The sequence below is a fragment of the Suncus etruscus genome, chromosome 3 (genome assembly GCF_024139225.1).
Source record: "Suncus etruscus isolate mSunEtr1 chromosome 3, mSunEtr1.pri.cur, whole genome shotgun sequence".
Lineage (NCBI taxonomy): Eukaryota > Metazoa > Chordata > Mammalia > Eulipotyphla > Soricidae > Suncus > Suncus etruscus.
In genome coordinates, this window is record NC_064850.1 from 104,139,548 (window position 1) to 104,161,232 (window position 21,685).

At 36.7% G+C, this 21,685-nt stretch overlaps 1 protein-coding gene across 1 annotated transcript in view; it reads right to left on the reverse strand.

Annotated features, from left to right (window-relative positions):
* Positions 1-21,685, reverse strand: part of RXFP1 (relaxin family peptide receptor 1) — an 84,545-nt gene that overhangs the window by 15,371 nt on the left and 47,489 nt on the right. The window contains exons 6-11 of the mRNA XM_049770861.1: positions 12,291-12,362; positions 12,132-12,203; positions 10,704-10,778; positions 3,553-3,624; positions 1,679-1,750; positions 1,029-1,100 (exon numbers count right to left, since the gene is read on the reverse strand). Of these exons, the coding sequence (XP_049626818.1) occupies positions 1,029-1,100; positions 1,679-1,750; positions 3,553-3,624; positions 10,704-10,778; positions 12,132-12,203; positions 12,291-12,362 (435 nt within the window). The remainder of the gene's footprint in view (positions 1-1,028; positions 1,101-1,678; positions 1,751-3,552; positions 3,625-10,703; positions 10,779-12,131; positions 12,204-12,290; positions 12,363-21,685) is intronic.

Sequence of the window (21,685 nt, forward strand, 5' to 3'; positions counted from 1 at the left end):
GCTAGGATAAATGTTTTTCTAAAGGAGATATATAAGTAAACAATAAGATATGAACAAAATCTTAATAATAATAATAATTAGGGAAAATTAACCCCAAACCACAATGAGATACCATTTCACATTTAATAGATGTTTACTACAGAAAAATAGAAAACGCAAGTATTGTGGATGTGGAGAAATTGAAACCCCTTTGTCTCCCTCTGGGAAATGAACAGAATGGTAATTTCTAAAAAAATTAAAAATAGAATTACCATTTGCATAAGACATTTCCACTTCTGGAATTATACACTCAAAAGAATTGAAAATGAAGCTCTACAGAGATATTAGCACATGTTTGTAGTTGTATTATTCAAAATAGCTAAAGGTTTCAGAGCAACCCAAGTGTCTATCGTTGTATGAATGGTTGATGAACACAATATGGCATATACCCATAGTATATCATAATTTAGTATTATAAAAGAAAAAATATTACCATGTGCCTAACTATGTATGGACCTTGAAGACATTAGATAAAATTAGCCAGTCACAAGATCAAGTATTATGATTTTGTCTGCATGGATTAGCTAATGTAGTAACAATCTTGTTTTATTTTTGTGTTAGAGTTACACTCAGTGATGCTCAGAGGTTATTCCTGGCTTTGCATTTAGTTATTATTTTTTTGTTCAAGGGACCATATGATATACTGATAATTGAACTCTGGTTGGTCACGTGTAAGACAAGCACCCTACTTACTGTACTGATCACTGGCTCCTGTAGTCAATTTTTTTCAACATAGATTGGTAGATATCGGTGTTGTTGGAGTGATGGAAAGTCATAGATTAATAGTTATGGAACTTCCAATTAGGAAGATCAAAATGTTTTGCAGATGAGTGGTTATAATGGAAGCATAATAATGAAAATGTGATTAGTGCCATTGAACTGTAGGCCCCAAAATACTTAAAACTGTAACTTTTATGTTGAATCATTTCATCACAATTTTAAGAATAAAAGCAGTAATAGAGAAGCGACAAAATTAATAGCAATCTTACAATTGTGAGAGTTCTTTCAGATTCTTTAAAACATTCAGTGGAAGATTTTCAATCTTATTATTTCCCAGGTCCCTACGGAAATAATTACAAGTATATTATTTTCTCAAGACATGATTCTTCGTTATACAAATCATTTGTAAAACATCATTCAATGTTTAAACAGTGATGTTGGTGAATCATATCAACTACCCAAAAGTCAAAACTTACAAAAGAAAGTGTAATTGGAAAATAGAAAAATATTTTATCACAATATTTTATACTTGATGGTATTAGATACAGTGCAAATTTGCTCACTTGGATTTCAAGCAATATATGCGGTAGCCTAAGAATACATAAATAAATACTAGAAAAATATAGTTAAATGTTAAAAGAAGGGCCGGGTGGTGGCGCTAAAGGTAAGGTGCCTGCCTTGCCTGCGCTAGCCTTGAACGGACCGCGGTTCGATCCCCCGGTGTCCCATATGGTCCCCCAAGCCAGGAGCAACTTCTGAGCACATAGCCAGGAGTAACCCCTGAGCGTTACTGGGTGTGGCCCAAAAACAAAAAAAAATGTTAAAAGAAATATATTTTCTAAATATGTAAATATATGTGTATAATGAATGCAAAATAAAATAGAAAAAATTTTATCAATATATGCTTAATAAAACTTACAATTCATTTAGTTTCTGGAGGGATAAAAAAGCATTTTCATGCATGTGACTGATTTTGTTTTTGCTGATTATCCTGAAAGTAAAAATTGAAAAAGAAGGTTTTAAAATTTGAGGTTTTAAAACCCAAATTTAAAACCCTAATTTGAGGTTTTAAAGCCCAAATTAGTGATTAACAGTCTGCAGAATAAAAGATAGTTATGGATATCTGATATTTCAAGATATTTAAAGTTATCTAATAAATCAATGAATTTTATTTTAATCTTGAATTATCCAAATATTTTGATGATGATAACAAAACATTAAACTATTTCAAAGTAAAATAAAGGACTGAGTAGAGAATGAAAACCTTAACTATAGGGAGAAGAATGAATGAAATAGAGAGGAGAGATGAGGGAGAAGAGAAAGGTGAGAAGTAATGGGGTGCAAGGAATCAAGGGTACATCAATGATATTAAGAAGTGATAGAGCTAGATCATAGAGTGAACAATACTGAAAATCATGGGATCCAAACTTAAATAACCAAACTTAAAAATGTGCCTGTCAAAGTAGCAGGTTAGGATGGTGGATGGTAGGGAACCTGGAAATTGATGGAGGGACGTTAACTTTGGTAGTCAGATTGGTGCTGGAACATTTTATTTCTAAAACTCAATCACAAATAACTGTAAACAATGACACTTTAAAAAGAAAAAAAAGAAAAAAAATAGAATTCTCAACTCTTGAGAATAAGTTTTATATATGTAAATCAGCATGGAAAAAGTCAAATCAATTGTTTGCTCTATATGTGGTCAACAAAAGATATGTGGTCAATGTATGTGGAAAGCAACCCACATGCATACTTATACTTACTGAGATAAATATAAGTCATTGATATGATTTAAGGTTACATTGTCTATAAAAAAAAAGGCCTAAGTTGGATTATCTCAGTATTTCCAGTTTGGCATGTTGACCCATAATTCTTGATAGTTGATTTTCGCATCTATTTTCTACATTAGTATAAAAACTAAATTACAAGAAAATTTTATTCTTAAAATATTTTTTGTTCTTTTTTTGGGAGCTATGCTCCTGGCAGTGCTCAAGGTGTGGGGCATATGGGTTGCCAGGGTTCAGCTAGCCACATGCAAGGCAGGCTCCCTGGGCCTGCTGTACCATTTCTCTTGCCCCTAGGCTAATTTCAAAAATTCACTTCAATTCTATTCTAGACATTAAAAATTCTGGCCAGGCGATATTGTATTGCTTTCATTAGCAACATGTGCACTGCAAAGCCAAGTTTGATAACCACTGTCCTGGAAAAGTAAACTGTTCGTGAGGCAGTTCTATTTTTATACTAAAAGAAGTCCAGCATCCTATAATTTTATGGAGAAGACGACGTGAACCTAAAACAGACCAACCAGGAATAAGAGAATTTCTACTTTAGAGTTATGATAACTACACACTATTTTTAAATTTTTATTGTGATAAACTTATTTTCTCAATATTTATAGTAATAATTCACCTAGGGAAAGCAATAGTAGAGATTCAGAATGTAACTGTTCCTCAAGGACAGACCCAAGGACAGATTCAAGGTATTTTGACCATTAAAATGAACACTACTTATGTTAAAGGAATTTAGAGACTACACTGCCATTGTGACAATGCATGTATGTTATGAATCTGCAATAGCTACATTTGGTATGAATTGCCATAATTTTGTCACATGCTATGGTTTCAAAAAAATGTCAAGTTACCAAAAAAACCCTTTTGTTTTCTTTATTACGTGTATTTATTCTAGCTTTTGTTGCCATAAATGATTCATTGTGTTTATATATATATATATAAACTAGATTGATATAGATTAAAGGAATATACCATTCCTTTAAAAGGACACTGCTTTACTTACAAGACAGTCAAGTTGTAGCATGAAGCAAAAGTCAAATTTTTTAGATTATGGATATGGTTGGTTTCAATGTCCCTGGAACATAAAAACAGAAGATGGTAAGAGTATATTTTAACTATAGTCAGAAATAAATTGATTAAAAATTGGGCAGGCTTCTGAGAAACCTGCCCTAACCTGTCATCTTGCTGATGGCAGAGAAAAGGCCCAGCTCCACATTGATTTCCAAAAAAGACATGTTGCTGTCGAATCTTCCCAGCTAGTATAGTCTCTAAGCTGACAACTCCAGGGTTTTCTTAGAATGAAGACAGGCAGATTCCACCTTCTGCTGGAAGGCACAGCAGTATGCAGCCATATCTGACACTTTTCAACATAGAAATGGTCTCCAAATTTTATAGTACTGTCAGTCCAGTAAGATTATAGAAAATGTGATGGAAAGTTGCATAGAAGATCACCAAGCTCAAGAAATCTAACCACTAACAAAAAAGGCTCAACTAGCACAAATCAGCCCAGTAGATCCTCAGACAATGACTTTAGTAACCTCCATTGTGAGATATGACAGTGATCACAAATTCACTCTTATTCATGTTTTGACAAGTCCATTTGCTTTTGAGTTTTAACAAACAATATGAAGTAAATTTGTGTCCACAAGGGGGCAGGCTGGGAGGGTGGAGAGGTCACATTGATAATGGGTTTGATTTGAAACATTTAATGACTGAAACAACTGTATTATGAACAACTTGATAAATCATGGTGTACAATAAAAAATGTAAAGACTATTGCTTTTCACAAAATATATTTCTCCCGCATACTATTTATTTCATATAGCCTCACATATTGCTGCTTAGATACTATCTAAAATAACATGTATTTAACAGTCTCTTTTACTGAATTAACAGTAAAAATATTTGGAATGTTATCTATAGAACTTATTCATGTGCATAGCTATTATCCTGAGAAATGTAGAGAGAATAAAGAATCAAAATTAATGATAATTAAAAGTGAAACATATATTAAATATCAATCTAGTCTTGACTCTAGAGCTATAAATGGTCTCAAAGTCATGATATACTATTTTACACTACCTAAGAATATTATAATATGATTACTAAAATAACTACTGGTGAAACAATTTTTAACATTTAACACATTTTGCCTAAACTCCTCTTTCAAAATTCTTATGTGTTTTAAAAGTTTATGTATTCATTTTTTTTTATTGAATCGTCATGATTGACTAAGTTAGAAAGCTCTTCATGATTGAGTTTCAGGTCTACCAATCATTTCATGACTGTTCACTTCCCTCCACCATTGTCTCTAGTTTGCCTCCTATCCCTTTGTGTGCCCCTTTAAAGCACGGTGGTTCACAATATTGGTAGTTTTGCAATACTGAGAGAGTATCACACATATCATTTTATGCCATTTCGTCATTCTTTTCTTCTGCCTACTGAGCACTTCTTCCACTGGTACCGAAGTGTTCCCTTCTTTGCTCAAGTGCTTTTGTTTGTTTATTTTGGGCCACACCCCGTGACTCTCAGGGGTTACTTCTGGATAGGCACTCAGAAATTGTTCCTGGCTTGGGGGACCATATGGGACACCCGGGAATCGAACCGTGGTCCGTTTTAGGCTAGCACCATGCGGCAGATGCCTTACTGCTCTATGCCACCGCTCTAGCCCCAGCTCAAGTGCTTTTTACAAAACCATTGCAGTTACCCTGTTTTGATCTACATATGACCATTCAGGCCAGTGTAGGAGAGGTCCAGGCAGTCCTGGACTCTTTACTCCCCCATTCAGGGATCTGGAGGGGATTCTTGTGAGCTTGCCTGAAGTGTGCTCTTATGTGACCATCAGGAGTTTTGTTTCATTAGTAGAGAGTATTAGAAAACTTGTTTTGCTATTTTTTCCCTCATAGTTGTGAAGATATTCTTTAATGATTCCCTTTTATTGGTAGTTTTTTGGTGGAAATTGATAGAATAGAACTATAAGCTAAAGTGAAGAATACATTTTCACAAGTAAGTACTGGTTGTTAAATTTACCAAAACTTAGCATACTAGATACCATATAATGTAGAGCTACTCAGGAATGCAGGCAACTTAAATATATGAACTGAAATGTGCTACAGTTCATGGAATATGTAAGGGAATAATGACTAGCATTGATAGCCTATATTCTGATAGAAGTGACAATATTGTTCATTAGGCTACTTTCGATGAAGTCAGTTTTATTTGGGGAGCTGAAATAAAAGCAGTCCAAAGTATATATAGAATATCTGGTAGATCAGAATCTTAGGAGACTACAAGTCAAATAGAAAAAAGGTTGTATTTATAACAGAGGATATTTTTAAAAAAGAGAAGTCAGGTTGTAGAAGAAATAGGTTTTTCTATGTTGCCTCAAATTGATAAATTAGATTTATTGGTTGCAGGACACAAAACCATTCAGATTTATCTTATAATCTATGGCTTATAGAAAGTAAATTTATCACTGTGGGTACTTAACAGAAACAATATCTAAAATTCAAAAATTTACAGATGGGATATCTCTAGTATATGGAATATTGTATTAAAATCCTGATTCTAAAACTTTCTAAGGAAAACACCTATTTGGTGTCTCTTTACAGATTATGTGGATAATAATTTTCTTTTCTTCTTTGTTGGTATTCCCTTGATCTACCACCAGGTGGTGGAGCTCTCTAAGTCTTCACAAAATCTTGATTTTTTTTTTTTTTTTTAGCAAGCTTATGCCCCTAGCAAAAATAACTGCAAATAGTTCTAGTTTACTAATTTGTAAAAGGCAGGCACCAAAGTACAATATAGAAACTTTTGATGAAGTTTGATTTTGATTTAAACTTTTCTTCATAATTAAATTTTTTTTCTTAGAATACAGGTTTTAGACCTTTAAAAAACGTTATATGGTTTAGAACATACTTATCAGCTAAGGTATAAGCTCCAAGCTCCAGACTCTCAGTGAATGGACAAGAGAGTTTTTTTCTCTTGTGTCTTGAGTACTTTCTTTGACTGACTTACTTGGTCTGAACCTAATTGCTAATTTTTCCCCTATATACATGGTAGAACTATCATGAAACTGAAAAATTGCTCCTTCTATCTGAAGAACAGTAAAATAAAATCACCAGATCTCAGTAATCTTGCCTTTTTGTTTCCAGTTTTGTTTTCTTTTAGTGGCATCATGCAAAGCTCTTTAATCTCTGCTTTCACCCCACCTTTTTGACAAGCAAATTTTTTTATCAAGCAAATTGAAATGATAATGGAAAGGCCCTGCCTTTCTGCCAGACATCTATAAATTTCCCTGTCTCTCTTACATGGTATCTCTCTCTTCTTAGAAGAATAGCTAAACTTTCTGCCTTAGGCTAATCCCTTCATTTTCTTAATTAATGGGTTCTTTAGATGGGGTCTTACCAGGCTGTGCTGAGTTTACTTGAAACCAGGGTCACACCTGACTGCGTGTGACAGAGAGAGAGAGACAGAGACAGAGAAAGAGAGATAAAGAGAAAGAGAGAGAAAGAGAGAAAAGAGAGAGAAAGAGAGAGAGAGACAAGAGAGAACTGGGGCACTGGACTCTAGTACCATGGTCCCACATTTCTGTGTGTTTGCATGCCATCCTTTTCTATGTCTTACAATTTCTTGCTCATAATTATCTTCATTATCAAAATTTTTAAATTTATTCATGTTAACTTTATTTTGCCAATATATAAACTTGCTTAATATCATTAGGAAATAAAAGCTTATTTTCTTGATTTTTAGTTAACCTTAGGTTATTATCCTAATTCTATGTAAGACTTTTTGAATTTCTCAAGTTATATTGTGATGTTTACAGTTTTTATTGCTTTGAAATTTTTGCTTGTTAATTTATTGTATATCATATTGCTGTTGTAACTTGCAAGTATATGATCCTGGTTAGTCACATGCCTTTTATTTTATGCCTTTTTTTTTTCTACCAACTGGAGCTAAATTGAGTTTTGCAAAGTTTTGGTTAAAATCAACTAGAAGTTTTAGTTTCATTAAATGAAATTAATGTTCAGGGCAAAAATATTGTGATTTATTGTTTGTTTGTTTGTTTGTTTGTTTTTGGGCTACATCTGGTGCCCAGGGATTACTTTCTGGCTCTGCACTAAGGAATCACTTCTGGCTGGCTCAGGATCTCTCTGGGATGAGAACCTGGTCAGCTGCGTGCAAGGCAAAAGTCCTACCCACATTAGTATTGTTCTAGCTCTGGTAATTATTTTTTAAAAAGACAAATACTGGGGGTCAGAGAGATAGCACAGCATTAGGGCGTTTGCCTTGCACTCGGCCAATTCAGGACAGAAGGTGTTTCGAATCCCGGCATCCCATATAGTTCCCTGTGCCTGCCAGGAGCTATTTCTGAGTGCAGAGCCAGGAGTAACCCCTGGGCGCCACCAGGTGTAACACCCCCTCCAAAATAGACAAATATTTAAAAAATTATTATGACTAGAATTAAAATTGTGCTAATGTTTACTATCAGAAATGCATATGAAATGAGTTCTTTTGAAAGGAAAAGATTTACACATAACTTTACTAATGAGATTTTAAAAATGTTCATATCTTTAATCCCCTATCAAAATCCGTAGGGGATTTCTTTTGAGAATTCTATTTATGGGTGATTGTAACTTCACCTTGTCCTCTTTCTTTGCAGCTTTGTCTTCATAAATAAAAAAAAGAAAAAATGTCCATATCTTAGAAACAAATATTAATCATTTACATTTTCATCCCAATTGATATTTGACTATCTTTTAAAATACAAACAAAATATTTAATATTATGTTTAATATTGGATATGAGGGCGATCTGGCTGCGACATCTGTCACCTCATTGATTGCCAGGGTTGATTCGGCTGATCTGGCTGGCTAGGCGGGTGTCCCCTTCCTCCCTCACCACTCCATGTGCGTCCCTTCCGAAGCTGTGCGCTTGGTGGGAGAGGACGGCCTTCCCCGAATAGAGACGGGCCGTTCTTCAGTCGAGGGTATATGAGTAGCTGCGCTCCCCTACTAGAACCTCCAAACAAGCCCTCAAAAATGTTTAATATCATATAACATATATAATTATATGTTATGATATAATTATATAATATATTGTTATATATTGTACTATATACTATATAACATATCATATTATATAATTACATATAATTATATTATATGTACATAATATACCCCACATTTGCCTCTGGGTTCTATACTTTACACTGCTAGTTTACTTATGTATGTGTTGATCAAGTTCAATTTCAATTAATCTGTTTCATTTCATTAGTAATTTTGGATTCTTAAGCATATATTAATTGTTAATGTATTAATTTAAACTAAAATTTAATTAATACAAAGGATAGTGAACTTAATTTACTTTTTCTTCAATAACTTTAGTTTGCATTAATCAGTACACTCTACCCTCAGACCAACATGCCTTCTGGATTAACAATTGATTTGGGGAAGCTTCTCTTTCCCTATTTAGCCTCAAACTAGTATGTTATAAATTACTATTATGTTTTTTTATATATAATGTCTTGTACCTATTTTCTATTTTATGGTGGGAGTTGTGTGTGTGGGATAGTTTAGGTGACACTCTGCTATGCTCAGGGCTTAATCCTGGTTCTATTCTGGGAGTCAAGATGGGCTGGGCACTTCAAGATTAACCTTTGTACTATCTTGGATCCCTTGTACTTGCTTTCTTATCAGATTGGTGGTTAGCACTGTTGGGACCTGAATTCTGAATAAAAAGGGACGCCATTTTGTAAAATCCACACGGCAGGCTTCTTCTTAGGTTCTGAGCAGGGAGAAACACCATTTTGTAAGAACCACATGGTGTGAGCCACATGCTGGGGCTTCACAAGCCTATTTCCATAGACCCCACCTCAGTCTACCTGGCCATACCAGGCACCTATAAGGGAAGGACAAGGGAACAGTAGGAAGGTACCTTTAGACAAGAGCCAGTCATTTTAAGGATCATCAGAAAGCTGGAACTTCCCTATATCCCTTCCCTATATAATCTTCATCATGACCTTGGGCGGGGCTCATCTCCTTCGGGGGGATGGCCCCTGGCTGGTCAGGCAGGGGACTCTTGTTGGCAGATGGATTAAAGTGTTAATCTTTATTCCAGTTGTGTGGTCTCATTCTTCTACTCTGGAACTCTACAATCACTTCTCATTAAAGTCAATGTTTTTGGATCTATTATTCCCCTTCACTTTTAATTTGGCATTATTATCTATAGTGGGCTTAGACATCTAAGAAGAAAGCATTTAAATTTCCTACGAAATAAGAGGAAATTTTCATGTAATACTGCATCTCTATTCAATTGATTGAATTCATCAGTAACTATTTCTATAATTTAGCTCTCATTCTCAAATTTTTAAATAGGCAGTTTAAAAATCAACTTAAAATACTTTAACTTTTATATTATAATTATTCTGAATTTAGGGAGGAAATGCTAGAGACTTAAGTCTAGGTGAATAAATTAAGAAGGTGAAGGAGGAAATATTTTATTGTCATCACAGTCACACTTTTTTCTTCTTTTATGCCCAAAAAGCTTTATTTAAAAAAACTAAAAGTTTAAAATGTGGGGCGAAGAGATAGCATGAAGGTAGAGCATTTGCCTTGGATGCAGAAGGTCTGTGGTTTGAATCCCAGGATCCCATAATGTCCCCCAGCCTGCCAGGATCGATTTCTGAGCATAGAGCCAGGAGTAACCCCTGAGCACTGCCAGGTGTGACTCAAAAACCAAAAAAAAAAACAAAAAAAAAAAAAACAACAAAAAGTTTAGAATGTACTTTTGTTTTTTGAGTCCCAGTTGGCAGTGCTCAAGACTTATTCTGAACTCAAAGTAACTAACCATCATTCCTGATAGTTCTTGGGTACCGCATGTGGTGTTGGAGATTGAACAAGGGTTGACTTTGTGAAAGTCAAGACACTAACCACGTTACTATCTATTTAATTCTTATTTTTAGATATTCTACTTTTGCAATATATTGGAATTTGTTTCAGATATATCTGTCTTGTTGCAAAACAAAATCATGCTAGTTATTTTACAAATGTGACCTATTAACAAACTTTTATTAAATAAGCCCTACTATCCAAAATGATTAGACCAAACCAAAACAGTTTGTTGCTGTTGTCAAAAAATAATATAGTAACTTACAGCCAACGTAGCTTTGGCATATGTTGACAAAGAGATTTATCAGGCAAACGGGTGAGGGCATTGTTCATCAACATTCTGAAAAAAAAGAAAAGAAACAAAAGAAGCTACATATTTCTGGTTCTCTTCCTTTTTGGGGGGGTTTTGGGGTCACACCCGGTAGCACTCAGGGGTTACCGAGCTCTGCGCTCAGAAATCTCTCATGGCAGGCTCAAGGGACCATCCTGGGATGCTAGGAGTCGAACTGGGGTTCATCCTGTGTTGGCCATGTACAAAGCATTTGTACCTTACCACTGTGCTATTGCTCCAGCCCCTCTGGTTCTCTTTTTAATTTAATTCAATATTTAATTCAAATAAATAAAAATTATTAGTATCATTTTGTATGAAATCATGAATATTTAGTTGTAGTCTTTATATTTTTCTGAAGTCTTATATTTAAATACCAGTTAATAATAAAGTTCAACAAATGATAGCTATCTCATGAAGAATAGAACATGGAAAAAGCTTTTACTCCTCACCAACAAGTATTAAAAAGGAGAGTTTGGGCCAGCGTGGTGGCACAAGTGGTAGGGCATTTGCCTTGCACATGCTAACCTAGGATAGACCACAGTTTGATCCCCCAGCGTCAAATCAGGTGCGATTTCTAAGCACATAGTCAGTAGTAACCTGAGTGTCACCAGGTGTGGACCAAAAAGCAAAAATAAATAATTAAAATAAAAGGAAGTGTTTAACTTAATAGTTTTTATTTTTCTTTTCCGAGATTTATATACAGATACTCCTCGTTTAATGACCTATCTGTTTAGTGACCGCTCGCACTTACCACGATCTCTTTACTGTTATTTTATTTTATTTTAAATATACTTTTTCCATCTTGTACGCTCTACAGTACAGTACTGTGGTTTTTGGTGCTTTAATGTACCTACTTTACTAACTTAATGTTCTGTAATAAATTGCAGTACTGTGTAAATTACACAACTTATGCAAATTAAAACAAGTGGAAGTTTTCAGTGTGATCTTTCTCGTTATTTTACTTATTCAGAATACTGTGTTGTCAAATACTACGCATCTACTGTACTACTGTATACAGTACATGCAGTTCCTCACTTAACGACCAATTCACTTAACGACCAAGTGGTTGAAACGGAACTTGGTCGTTAAGCGAGGAGTATCTGTAGTGTAGTGACAGTGCTACTATAATGGCAATAATGGCTAAGACAATTTCTATAAAATAGTTCATAAAATGAAGCCATTTTTAAATTGAATGGACTGACATTGAAAACCCTAAGGGTTTTACATGAAAAATATGATTAAGGGATCACTTTTAAGCCTCTTCAAATTATCATTTCAAATTTATTAAAGTTAAACTTTTACATTAATTTTTGTTTATGTTTTCTGTCAATTAAAATATCTCATTTAACTTTTAATACTTACAAGAGAAAAAGAGAATTTAGTCCATAAAATGTTAGTGGGGATATTCGATTGAGATGGTTATCCTCAATAATCCTGTCAGCCAGAAAAAAAATGATGTAGTTATGTATTTTTAGGAAGTTAAAACAAATAGTACAAAATGCCACAAAAAATGAAACATACAACCATTGCAGTCTGTGTAGATCTTGAAAAATGCCGGGTTTCAGGAAAGTAATTCTGTTATGACTGAGGTATCTGAAAAAGAAAAAACAGACCCCAATAAATTTGTAACTTCTTGGTAACTTACAAGAAGAAAACAAAAAGCAAAAGCCATTATCCTTATATTTTCTTCTGTGTAGATAAATCTGATCATCACATTTTCTTATTTTTGGCTATCTAGAAGTTATTTCTTTAATTTAGATTTTTTTTTTTTTTTGGTTTTTGGGCCACACCTGGCAGTGCTCAGGGGTTACTCCTGGCTGTCTGCTCAGAAATAGCTCCTGGCCGGCACAGGGGACCATATAGGACACCGGGATTCGAACCAACCATCTTTGGTCCTGGATCGGCTGCTTGCAAGGCAAACGCCGCTGTGCTATCTCTCCGGGCCCTAATTTAGATTTTTATATCAAGCTTTAAATTTTCCTATAATCAATACTATTGATGATTTATTAATCTAATCATCAAATTGATTCTGAGTACTTGCTCTATAGCATTATTCTTCTTCTCTTTTTGGACTTTGAGTTTAGACATGAGATAGCAAGTGGAAGGTTATTAGAACATGGAGAGAAAGGACTGATAATAATGAATGAGTGGTTTATTACAGAGGAGAAATCACCTAACTTTCCTGGAGGCAGGGAAGAGAGAGGAAACAGGAAGAATAAAGTAAAAGAACAATTGGGATGAGTTTTGGATAAAGACCAATACAAACAGTGGATAATATTTGTACTAGAAAAAGCCAGTGGCCCACCCCCAGGAAGAGATGCAAGCCAAGCTACCAAAACTCAGAAACTCATGGGTACACCAGTCTCTGATCTAAAAACTCTGGGAAGCCTTAGGGAAGGGGTGTGGGCTGAGTCCTGGCCCTGCTGAAGCCCTGGCACACCCCATAGCCTTCACCATGCAAATGGCCCAAATTCACTACTTCATGACTAATTTCTGCAGAGATGCCAAACTGGTAAAACTTCTAGGTACATTGATTTATTGGCCGAAAACTCAGGTAATCTCAGAATGGAAGTGGGCAGCTACCTCCCTGTACTGTGGGAAACCCCAGCAAGCCACACATCCACACCCACAGTGGCATCCATGTAAACAACAGCTTAACTTCACAGCTTCGTGACTAATCTCTGAAGAGATGCAAGCTAAGTCCCCGAAACTCTGTTACATTGGTCTTCAGATCAAAAACTTGGTGTGCCTTCGGGAAGGGGACAGATAGAGAACCATCCCAATTCTACAGATGTTGGAACTCCTGAAACAACTCCAAATTGTGCAATACTGACAGCCCAGTAGAAGTGCACCACATTAGATGGGAAAGTAGCATGGAAGCTCACTAATCCCAATTAAAAAAAAATAAGCTGCAGCTGGACCCAGACGATCCCACATGCCAGGATTCCTGCTTCTCTCCTACAGGTATGGCTGGGAATCTGGGCAGACAGCTGGCCAATGGCCTCCTGGGCTGACCACTTAGTCCAGGAGACCGAGATTCCCCCCCCCCCCCCCATGCCAAACTGGTCTTCAGGGCCAGGTTTGGCAACTGGGCTCTGGGGGAGGAAACTCCAATCCCATGCTTTTTCAAACTGGAGAGGAAGGCTGCAGCTGGACCCAGAAGATCCCACATGCCAGGATTACTGCTCCTCTTCTACTGACATGGCTGGGAATCTGGACAGCCAGCTGGCCAAAGGCCTCTAGGACTGACCAGTTAGTCCTGGAGACTGAGAGCCCCCCACGCCAAGCTGTCTTTCAAGGCCAGGTCTGGCATCTGAGCTCTGGGGGGATGGGGAGGAGGCAAACTCCACCCCCATGCTTTTTCATACTGGAGAGGGAGGCTGTAGCTGGACCCAGACGATCCCACATGCCAGGATTCCTGCTCCTCTCCTAAGGGTATGGCTGGGAATCTGGGCAGACAGCTGGCCAATAGCCTCCTGGGCTGACCACTTAGTCCAGTAGACTGAGAGCCCCCCCATGCCAAACTGGTCTTCAGGGCCAGGTTTGGCAACTGGGCTCTGGGGGAGGGGGGAGGAGGGAAACTCCTCCCGTATTCATACTGGACCCCCTGCAGCAGTGTCTTTTCTTACTAATACTCATTTTCATAACTGTGCGGGTGACAAATATACTTTTTAAGCATTATCTAAAAATGTTCTTCATTCTAGACGGTTCCTAGGAAAGGAAACGGAATACTAAAGATTTGGATGATCACACTAAAATAGATCTTTAAAGTCAGTCTTTATGGACATGACTTTCCGTACTGACTCCAAGCCGAAATCACAAAAGTCACAAATAATTCATATATATATATATATATATATATATATATATATATATATATATATATATATAGTATATAGCCCCTGTCATGTATTGCCTCTCCCCTACCCCTTTGTCTCCTCTATCCCCTCATTTTTCAATCCTGATCTATTATCTTCCCCTAATTTAACCCTCTTTACCCTCAGTTCCTAACTCGGTAGGCACCAAGATTGACCTCCTGCCCCAACAGACCACCTTCCAGCTCCTCAGTGAAAGATACCCTCTGGGTCCCCGTTCTCATGCATCAGCAAAGAACTACAACCAGCACACCTGCTGACTCATGCTTGATGGCCCCTCTCACCCCCACCAAATCGTGGACTGTTGCACGATACTGGAATCGGCCTCAGCAAAACTCCCAGCTCAAAGACACTATATGGTCTCGTAATGCAGCAAAGCATCTCTCAAACTCAATTCCAAGGCCTGTGAATCAAAAAGTACCTTGGCTTTTACTCCCCACAAGAATATATCAAAAGACTTAATTGGGAGTCTTATATTGCCTATGGAAGCTCAATACCTGTATAACAATACATCTTAAGATGTGTATTCCTAAATATACAAGTAACCTCCTCCACCACTTGTTTTATTTGAATACCTTTTCTTTTTAACTCAGTTTTATTTATTTGTTCTATTTTAATATATACATTTTTTTCTCTATCCTTACCATTTTTGGTGCTGCTTGGTACAAAAAGCCTTGACTGGGATAAAAGCTCAGAACAAAACCAGATGACAGAGACTATGTGCAGCCTGTCATCCTTACCCAGAATAGCACCAGCAACACAATATGACACCATATGTTTTTGTATGGGCACAGTAAAAAAAAAAGGAGAAACCATAGAAAAAGAAATAAGATCTTATCTTCTAGGGATAAGAACTCACTTTTTATAGCAGAAGGGTATCTCCCATCCTGAACATGTGTCATGTGGATACAACCAGTCCCCAGGAGATTGGACAGTGTTAGTCCAATCCGAAACCCCAGATCCCCGATGTAGAAATGATACAGCTCCGGGCAACACCACCAGGAACTAAGCTCCATTGGGAGATTTATAACACTACTCTAGCACCAACTTGTGCCAGTTTTGATATGACAATGAGGAAAGAAAAACTTGACCTAAGACCAGGCTGTCCTATCACATCACCTAACACTAAATGGAAATCAGAAGAGATATCGTCCTTTGAACTGTGAAAAATAAGAGCACCAACAACAGAAAACTGACTTTGACAATCGTGACTGAAAAGAGCCTACCTTGAGACTAATAAGAAAAACCCTACCCTAGGCTGTAGTCCAGGACACATAAAAAACAACAACAACAACAACAACAACAAGATGTCTTATTGCAGAGGTCCAACTTGGACAACAGAGACTGAGCAGAACCTTTGGATCCATAATATCCTAGGCTTCGGCTTAAGGACTGAACGAAAACAGGGAGCAAGTGTTACAGAAGACTAAACACCACAACAACGATGGATAGGAACCTCTAACCTAGAGACTCTATCCTAGACCCTGACCTATAACCTGTGCAAATACCAAGATCGCTAGCTACAGTGGCTTGATTTTCTCACACACAACCAAGAGGAAACTTTCCTGGCATCACAAAAAAGCCTTTGGGATGGGGTAATGAGTATATATGGAGCCAGGGGTTGATCCCATGATGGTATGCTTCAAGGATGGAGAAACCCTGAATCTCTTAGGCCACAGGAAATACCCTTTCTTCCCCTTTGCTTATTGTGCCTAAGCAAAAAAAAAAAAAAAAAAAAAAAAAAAAAAAGTGGGGGGAACGCCAAACCCAACCACTCCAGCACCCATACTTTTTCTTGTTTTGTTTTGATTTGTTAGTTTTTAACTTTATTTTCCTTCTCTTTTTCTTCCACTTTTCTCATCCTTTTTAACTCTTGTGGTTATTATTTAGAGATTTATTTTTATTTTTATTTTTATTTTTAGTTGCCGGGTCCATTTTTTTTCTTCCATTTTTCTTTTCCTTTTTTTTCTCTCTCTCTTCTTTCTTCTTTTGGTAGTTGTCACCAATTTTTTTCTCCCCTTTTTCTTATCTTTTTATCTCCAATGACGGTGGAATAGATGCTCAATCTACAACAAGCTGTAAAGTGGAGAACAGTTGGACTAGCATACTGGGGGGTGGAGGAGGGAGATATGGGATGCATACTGGGAACAGGGGCGGAGGGAGGACAGCACTGGTGGTGGGAATGCCCCTCATTCATTGTCACTATGCACCATAAATTATGCAGTGAAAGATTTGTAATGTACTTTGGTCACAATAAAAATTAAAAAAATTAATTATTTTGAAGGGAAAATCCTATTTGTATAAATTTTTCTTTTATTGTAAAATGTATGTCCTCAAGCTTACTTATGAACATTTCTTAGAAGTCTTCTGAATAAATTATAACATTTTGAATTTCTTACATTTTATGATTAGATAATATAAATTTAAGCATTAATTTATGCATTGTATTACACATTTTAATAATAATCACCATGCTTTGCATTATATCATGATTTTACATTTTGTAAGGCAATTTGCTTTATTTTATCTTTAAGCATTATACTTTTTTAAAATAAATTTTCTTTATTTAAACACCGTGATTACAAATATAATTGTAGTTGTATGATTATAGTCATGTAAAGAATACCCCCCTTCACCAGTGCAGGATTCCCTATCACCAATTTCCAGGATATACCTACTCCCCACCCCACCCAAAGCATTATACTTTTAAAATGAAACAAATATATAACTTTAATCTTTGATTCCTTGCAAAGTAAAACTGACTCAGCAAGTATGTCTCTTACATGAGAAACTATTTTGTATTGGAAAATGAGTTTTAAACTGAATCTTCTTATTCCATCATTTTTAGAGTTATAAGTTGTATTTTTTTATTTTTTATTTTGTCTTTGTGTGTAGCATAACTATCTTTATTCCCTGTTGGTTTTTTATTCTTTTTAATATAATTTTTATTTTAATTATAGTGGCTTGCATATCGTTCACAGTAATATTCAAGATACATATTTACATTGAATCAGGGGAATTCCCACCACCGAATTGTCCTCCCACAACCGCTCCCGTCCTGCCTCCCATATCCTCCATTCTCCTCCCTCCCCAGGGGCTGCTAGAATGCATGGTTCCTTCTGTGTTTAGTATTACTTAGTGGTCTTATAACTGTTTGGTCTTGGTGCCTCCATTACTGCCCCCTCTAAATGGGAGGCAGGACTAGAAAGCTCAAGTTATGTGGTTTTGTTTGAGGAAGAGAAAGGTAATATGTTGGGGGTAAAAATCGACTACGCCGACTATGAACAGAGTCATTCTAGAGGCTCTCATCCTTGGTTTGAGGGACGATGGGGAAAAGAAGAAGGTGAAACACCACAACAGAGGAATCAAATAAGATATCCAGTGAGCACTACAGCACTAAAAATATGCACCACATAGTTGCCATGGTCTTGAGATAGGAAATATGACAAGGCGCAAAGAGGAAGAAGAGAAGAGAAAAAAGAAAAAGTAAATATATAATTAAAAAATAAACAACTACTTCAATATATACCCCAAAACAAACAAATAGAAAAAAACTAGATATAAAAATAATAAAAAATAAAATTAAAAAAGAGGAATTATTTAGTGTTTTTTGTCTCTCCCCCACCCCCACATAGGAACAGTAAATATTGGGGTCATCTGTAACGGGAATCCCCTTGGCCTAAGAGATACAGGGTTTCTCTACCCTTGGAATATATTGTCATGGTATTATCTATAGACTTCTTTCACGTTCATTTACTCTCCCCTTAGTGTTTTTGTGCCATATGGAAGACTTCTGCTCCAATCTGGATGATAAAGACAGACCTCTAAATGTAGAGGTCTCAGTCTGTGCACAGGTCAAGGAGTGGAACTTATGATGAAGACTTTCGTTGTGATTTTAGAAGTTCTGTTTCCTTGATGTCATTTTAATCTGTCTTCTGTGGTTAGTGGTCTTGGCCCTTGCGCTGAAGCTCGGATGGGATCTGGAATATCGTCTTTCGTTATGTTTCCAAAAGACCCGTTCAGTTGCAATTGCCTCAGTCAGGACTCTGGAATTGAAGGTCATGATTGTTATGCAGGGCGTAGACCAAACCCTAGACTAGGGCTTTCTTGTTGGTCCCAGAATACATACTGCCCAGTCATGGTTCTATCAGCCGGTCATCTGTAGATCACATTCTTGGCTTTTGCACAGCCCATAGTGTGGTAGGTCTTCCAATTTTGTTTTATCATTAGTTGGTAAGGTAGGATAACCTGTTCTTATGTCCATTTGTTCCCAATTTACTCGTTGTCAGGATATCATATTAGAACTGGCACATGTTGGAGATCGAGTAGTATTCAGGATGTCCCAGGTGGGCTTTGGTTCCTGTAGCTGTTGTGAAGAGCTGTGTTGATTCTATGTCTGGGGTTCAGGGTTCAAGTCTGGACGGTCGGTGTATAATCTTCTGGCGTCTAAGATGGGTCCACATGACATATTTTCAAGGTGGGAGATTCCCCTGTATTGTAAATAAGTATGAGTTCTTATCCCTAGTAGATAAGAGCTTGTTTATATACGTGGGATTTCCCCTTTTTTTTTTTGTGCCTTTGCAGGAAGAAATGGTGCTTCATTATATTGCCATTGCATTTGGGGGTGAAAAGAACAGAGGAACAAGTCGCACACCCAAAAAACATAAAAAAAGAAATAAAGGGCCTGGAGAGATAGCACAGCGGCGTTTGCCTTGGAAGCAGCTGATCCAGGACCAAAGATGGTTGATTCGGATCCCGGTGTCCCACAGGGTCCCCTGTGCCTGCCAGGAGCTATTTCTGAGCAGACAGCCAGGAGTAACCCCTGAGCAATGCTGGGTGAGGCCCACAAACCAAAAAAAAAAAAAAAAAAAGAAATAAAAAAATATATATATTTGCTCACATATGTATAATGGAAAATGATTTTAAGTAAAATGAAATAAAAAAATAAAGAGGTAGTGCTATATAGGTCTTATACTTATGATGGAAGTATAGGTTTCCCCATTGCCTTTTGAGATTTTCTTGTGGGGTGTGGGTTCCCAGGCACCTTTTCATCGCACACCCTGCCCTTCCTGAGATTGGTAAAAGATTTGAGGGGGGGGGTCTTGTGTAAAGTTCTTGCATTGGGAGTCCTTTTATGGCTAAGTCCGGTATCCAGCAACAGTCCACGTTAGGATAAGTTGGTAGGGAGAGACACACAGCATGAGTCAGTATTTTAATGGAACTTAAAATGTTTAAGAAGGCTAATTTAATACAAAATGACAAGTATTATATACATATATATAATACAAAATGTATGCACAATAAATTCCACAAAGAAAGACAAAAAAAAAAAACCTCAAGTACCAGCGAACAGCTCAATAAACCATGACTCTAATGTGAGATATAAACATTTTTACAAATTTTCTTTTATTAAAGCATTTTATAATAATTCTACTAACCATCTTGTAACAAGCAATATCAAATAGATTATTTTGAACCTGGTAAGTGAGCAGACTTTAGTGATTGGTGGGAAACTGGGACCAATGGTGAAGGAAAGGTCACACTGAGAAGGAACTGGTGTTGGAGCACTGAATGCGCTCATTTATTACGAATGACTTTGTAAACCTCAGTTTTTAAATAAAGTTAAAAAAAAAGGAATATTGGCACTATAACAGAAAATATTGTGAAAATAAAAAAAATTTACTTCAGACAGGGGAAATTGTCTGGGTAAAAAGAGGTGTAAGATAGGGAAACAACAGATCAGCAGGTAATTCAGTGCAGCCTCATCAGGATGAGGTTGGAAGGAGCAATAGGAGATGAAACTGGGTCCAAGGCAGGTGATTATTCTGGGGGGAAAATGTACTGCATGTTTTGCTAAAGAATTTGACTTTATCCTCTGTATTCATTTTTACTTCTCTCTCTCTCTTTCCCTCTCTCTCCCCCCCCACCTCTCTAGCAGAATGATCCAACTTTGTTGATTCACTTTGAGTGTACTGTGAGACAGTTTGATTTTAGTTTTGCTACTTAATCCAACAATTAACTTTAGAAAATCTCAATTCCACTGATTCTAAAATGGATATGAATTGCTTTAATGGTTTGGGTAACATTCAAGATATGATATTTAATAAGCAAAGACATGTAATAAGGCATGTTAATAAGCACTCAGTAGATTCCAATGTCTCTGTTTTTGCCTCCACCCTCTTTTTCCTCTTCTTTTTTCCTTTCTGCCTATGATGAATATGCAAGTCTTAGTTTAAATTTTATTTCCACAATACATATACACATGGACATCTCTCTTTTTTCCATATTGACAGCTTGTAGAGTTAGTAGTCTGACAAAAATTCTCCTGCCAGTATTTTTACCCTCCTTTGTCAAGTTTAATTTTGCAGACAAGGCATAGTAAGGGAGGATACGCCATGTGAAACTCACTTCTTTCCCTCCCTTGCAAAACTAGAGCCCTGATAGGTATAGGAAGGAGCAAAATTATAGTATTAATGCTTCCTCTGAATATCTCGGGGGCTCTTTGTGAAGCCAATAGAAATCCAAAGCAAAGGTATTTGTCCTCTCACACATCCTCTCTGTTCAGTTCTGTTCTCTCTCTCACTCCCCTTCATTTTTGAGAACCACTATTCTCTGCTCTGGGTATGCAGTGGTAAGTCCCTTCATCAAGTCAGAATAGTGGTTGCATTTTGAACTGTGAACACAGGCTTAGGACTTATGCAATCTCTTTAGTTGCTCTGTAATCATGTGTATGTTGCTTTTGTGCCTTCATCTGAGATCATGAGAGTTTGAGAGTAAGAGCATGCCCTCCTTAGTAGTAACACAGAGCTCTGCTAAAAATACTAATGTAGAAGCAGCCTGAAGGCAGCATGTTGTACTTACCTTTCCGTGACTCCCCTTCCCCTTCCCCATGGAGTCTAGTTGAAAATTTGTACACCATAAATTTATAGATTAATGAAAAATCAGTATCTTATATTTATCTATGGAAACCAAGAAGCTTGAGACATCTTAACACCCAAACATTATTCCAATGCTATAAAAAGAAACCCATATAACAAGATA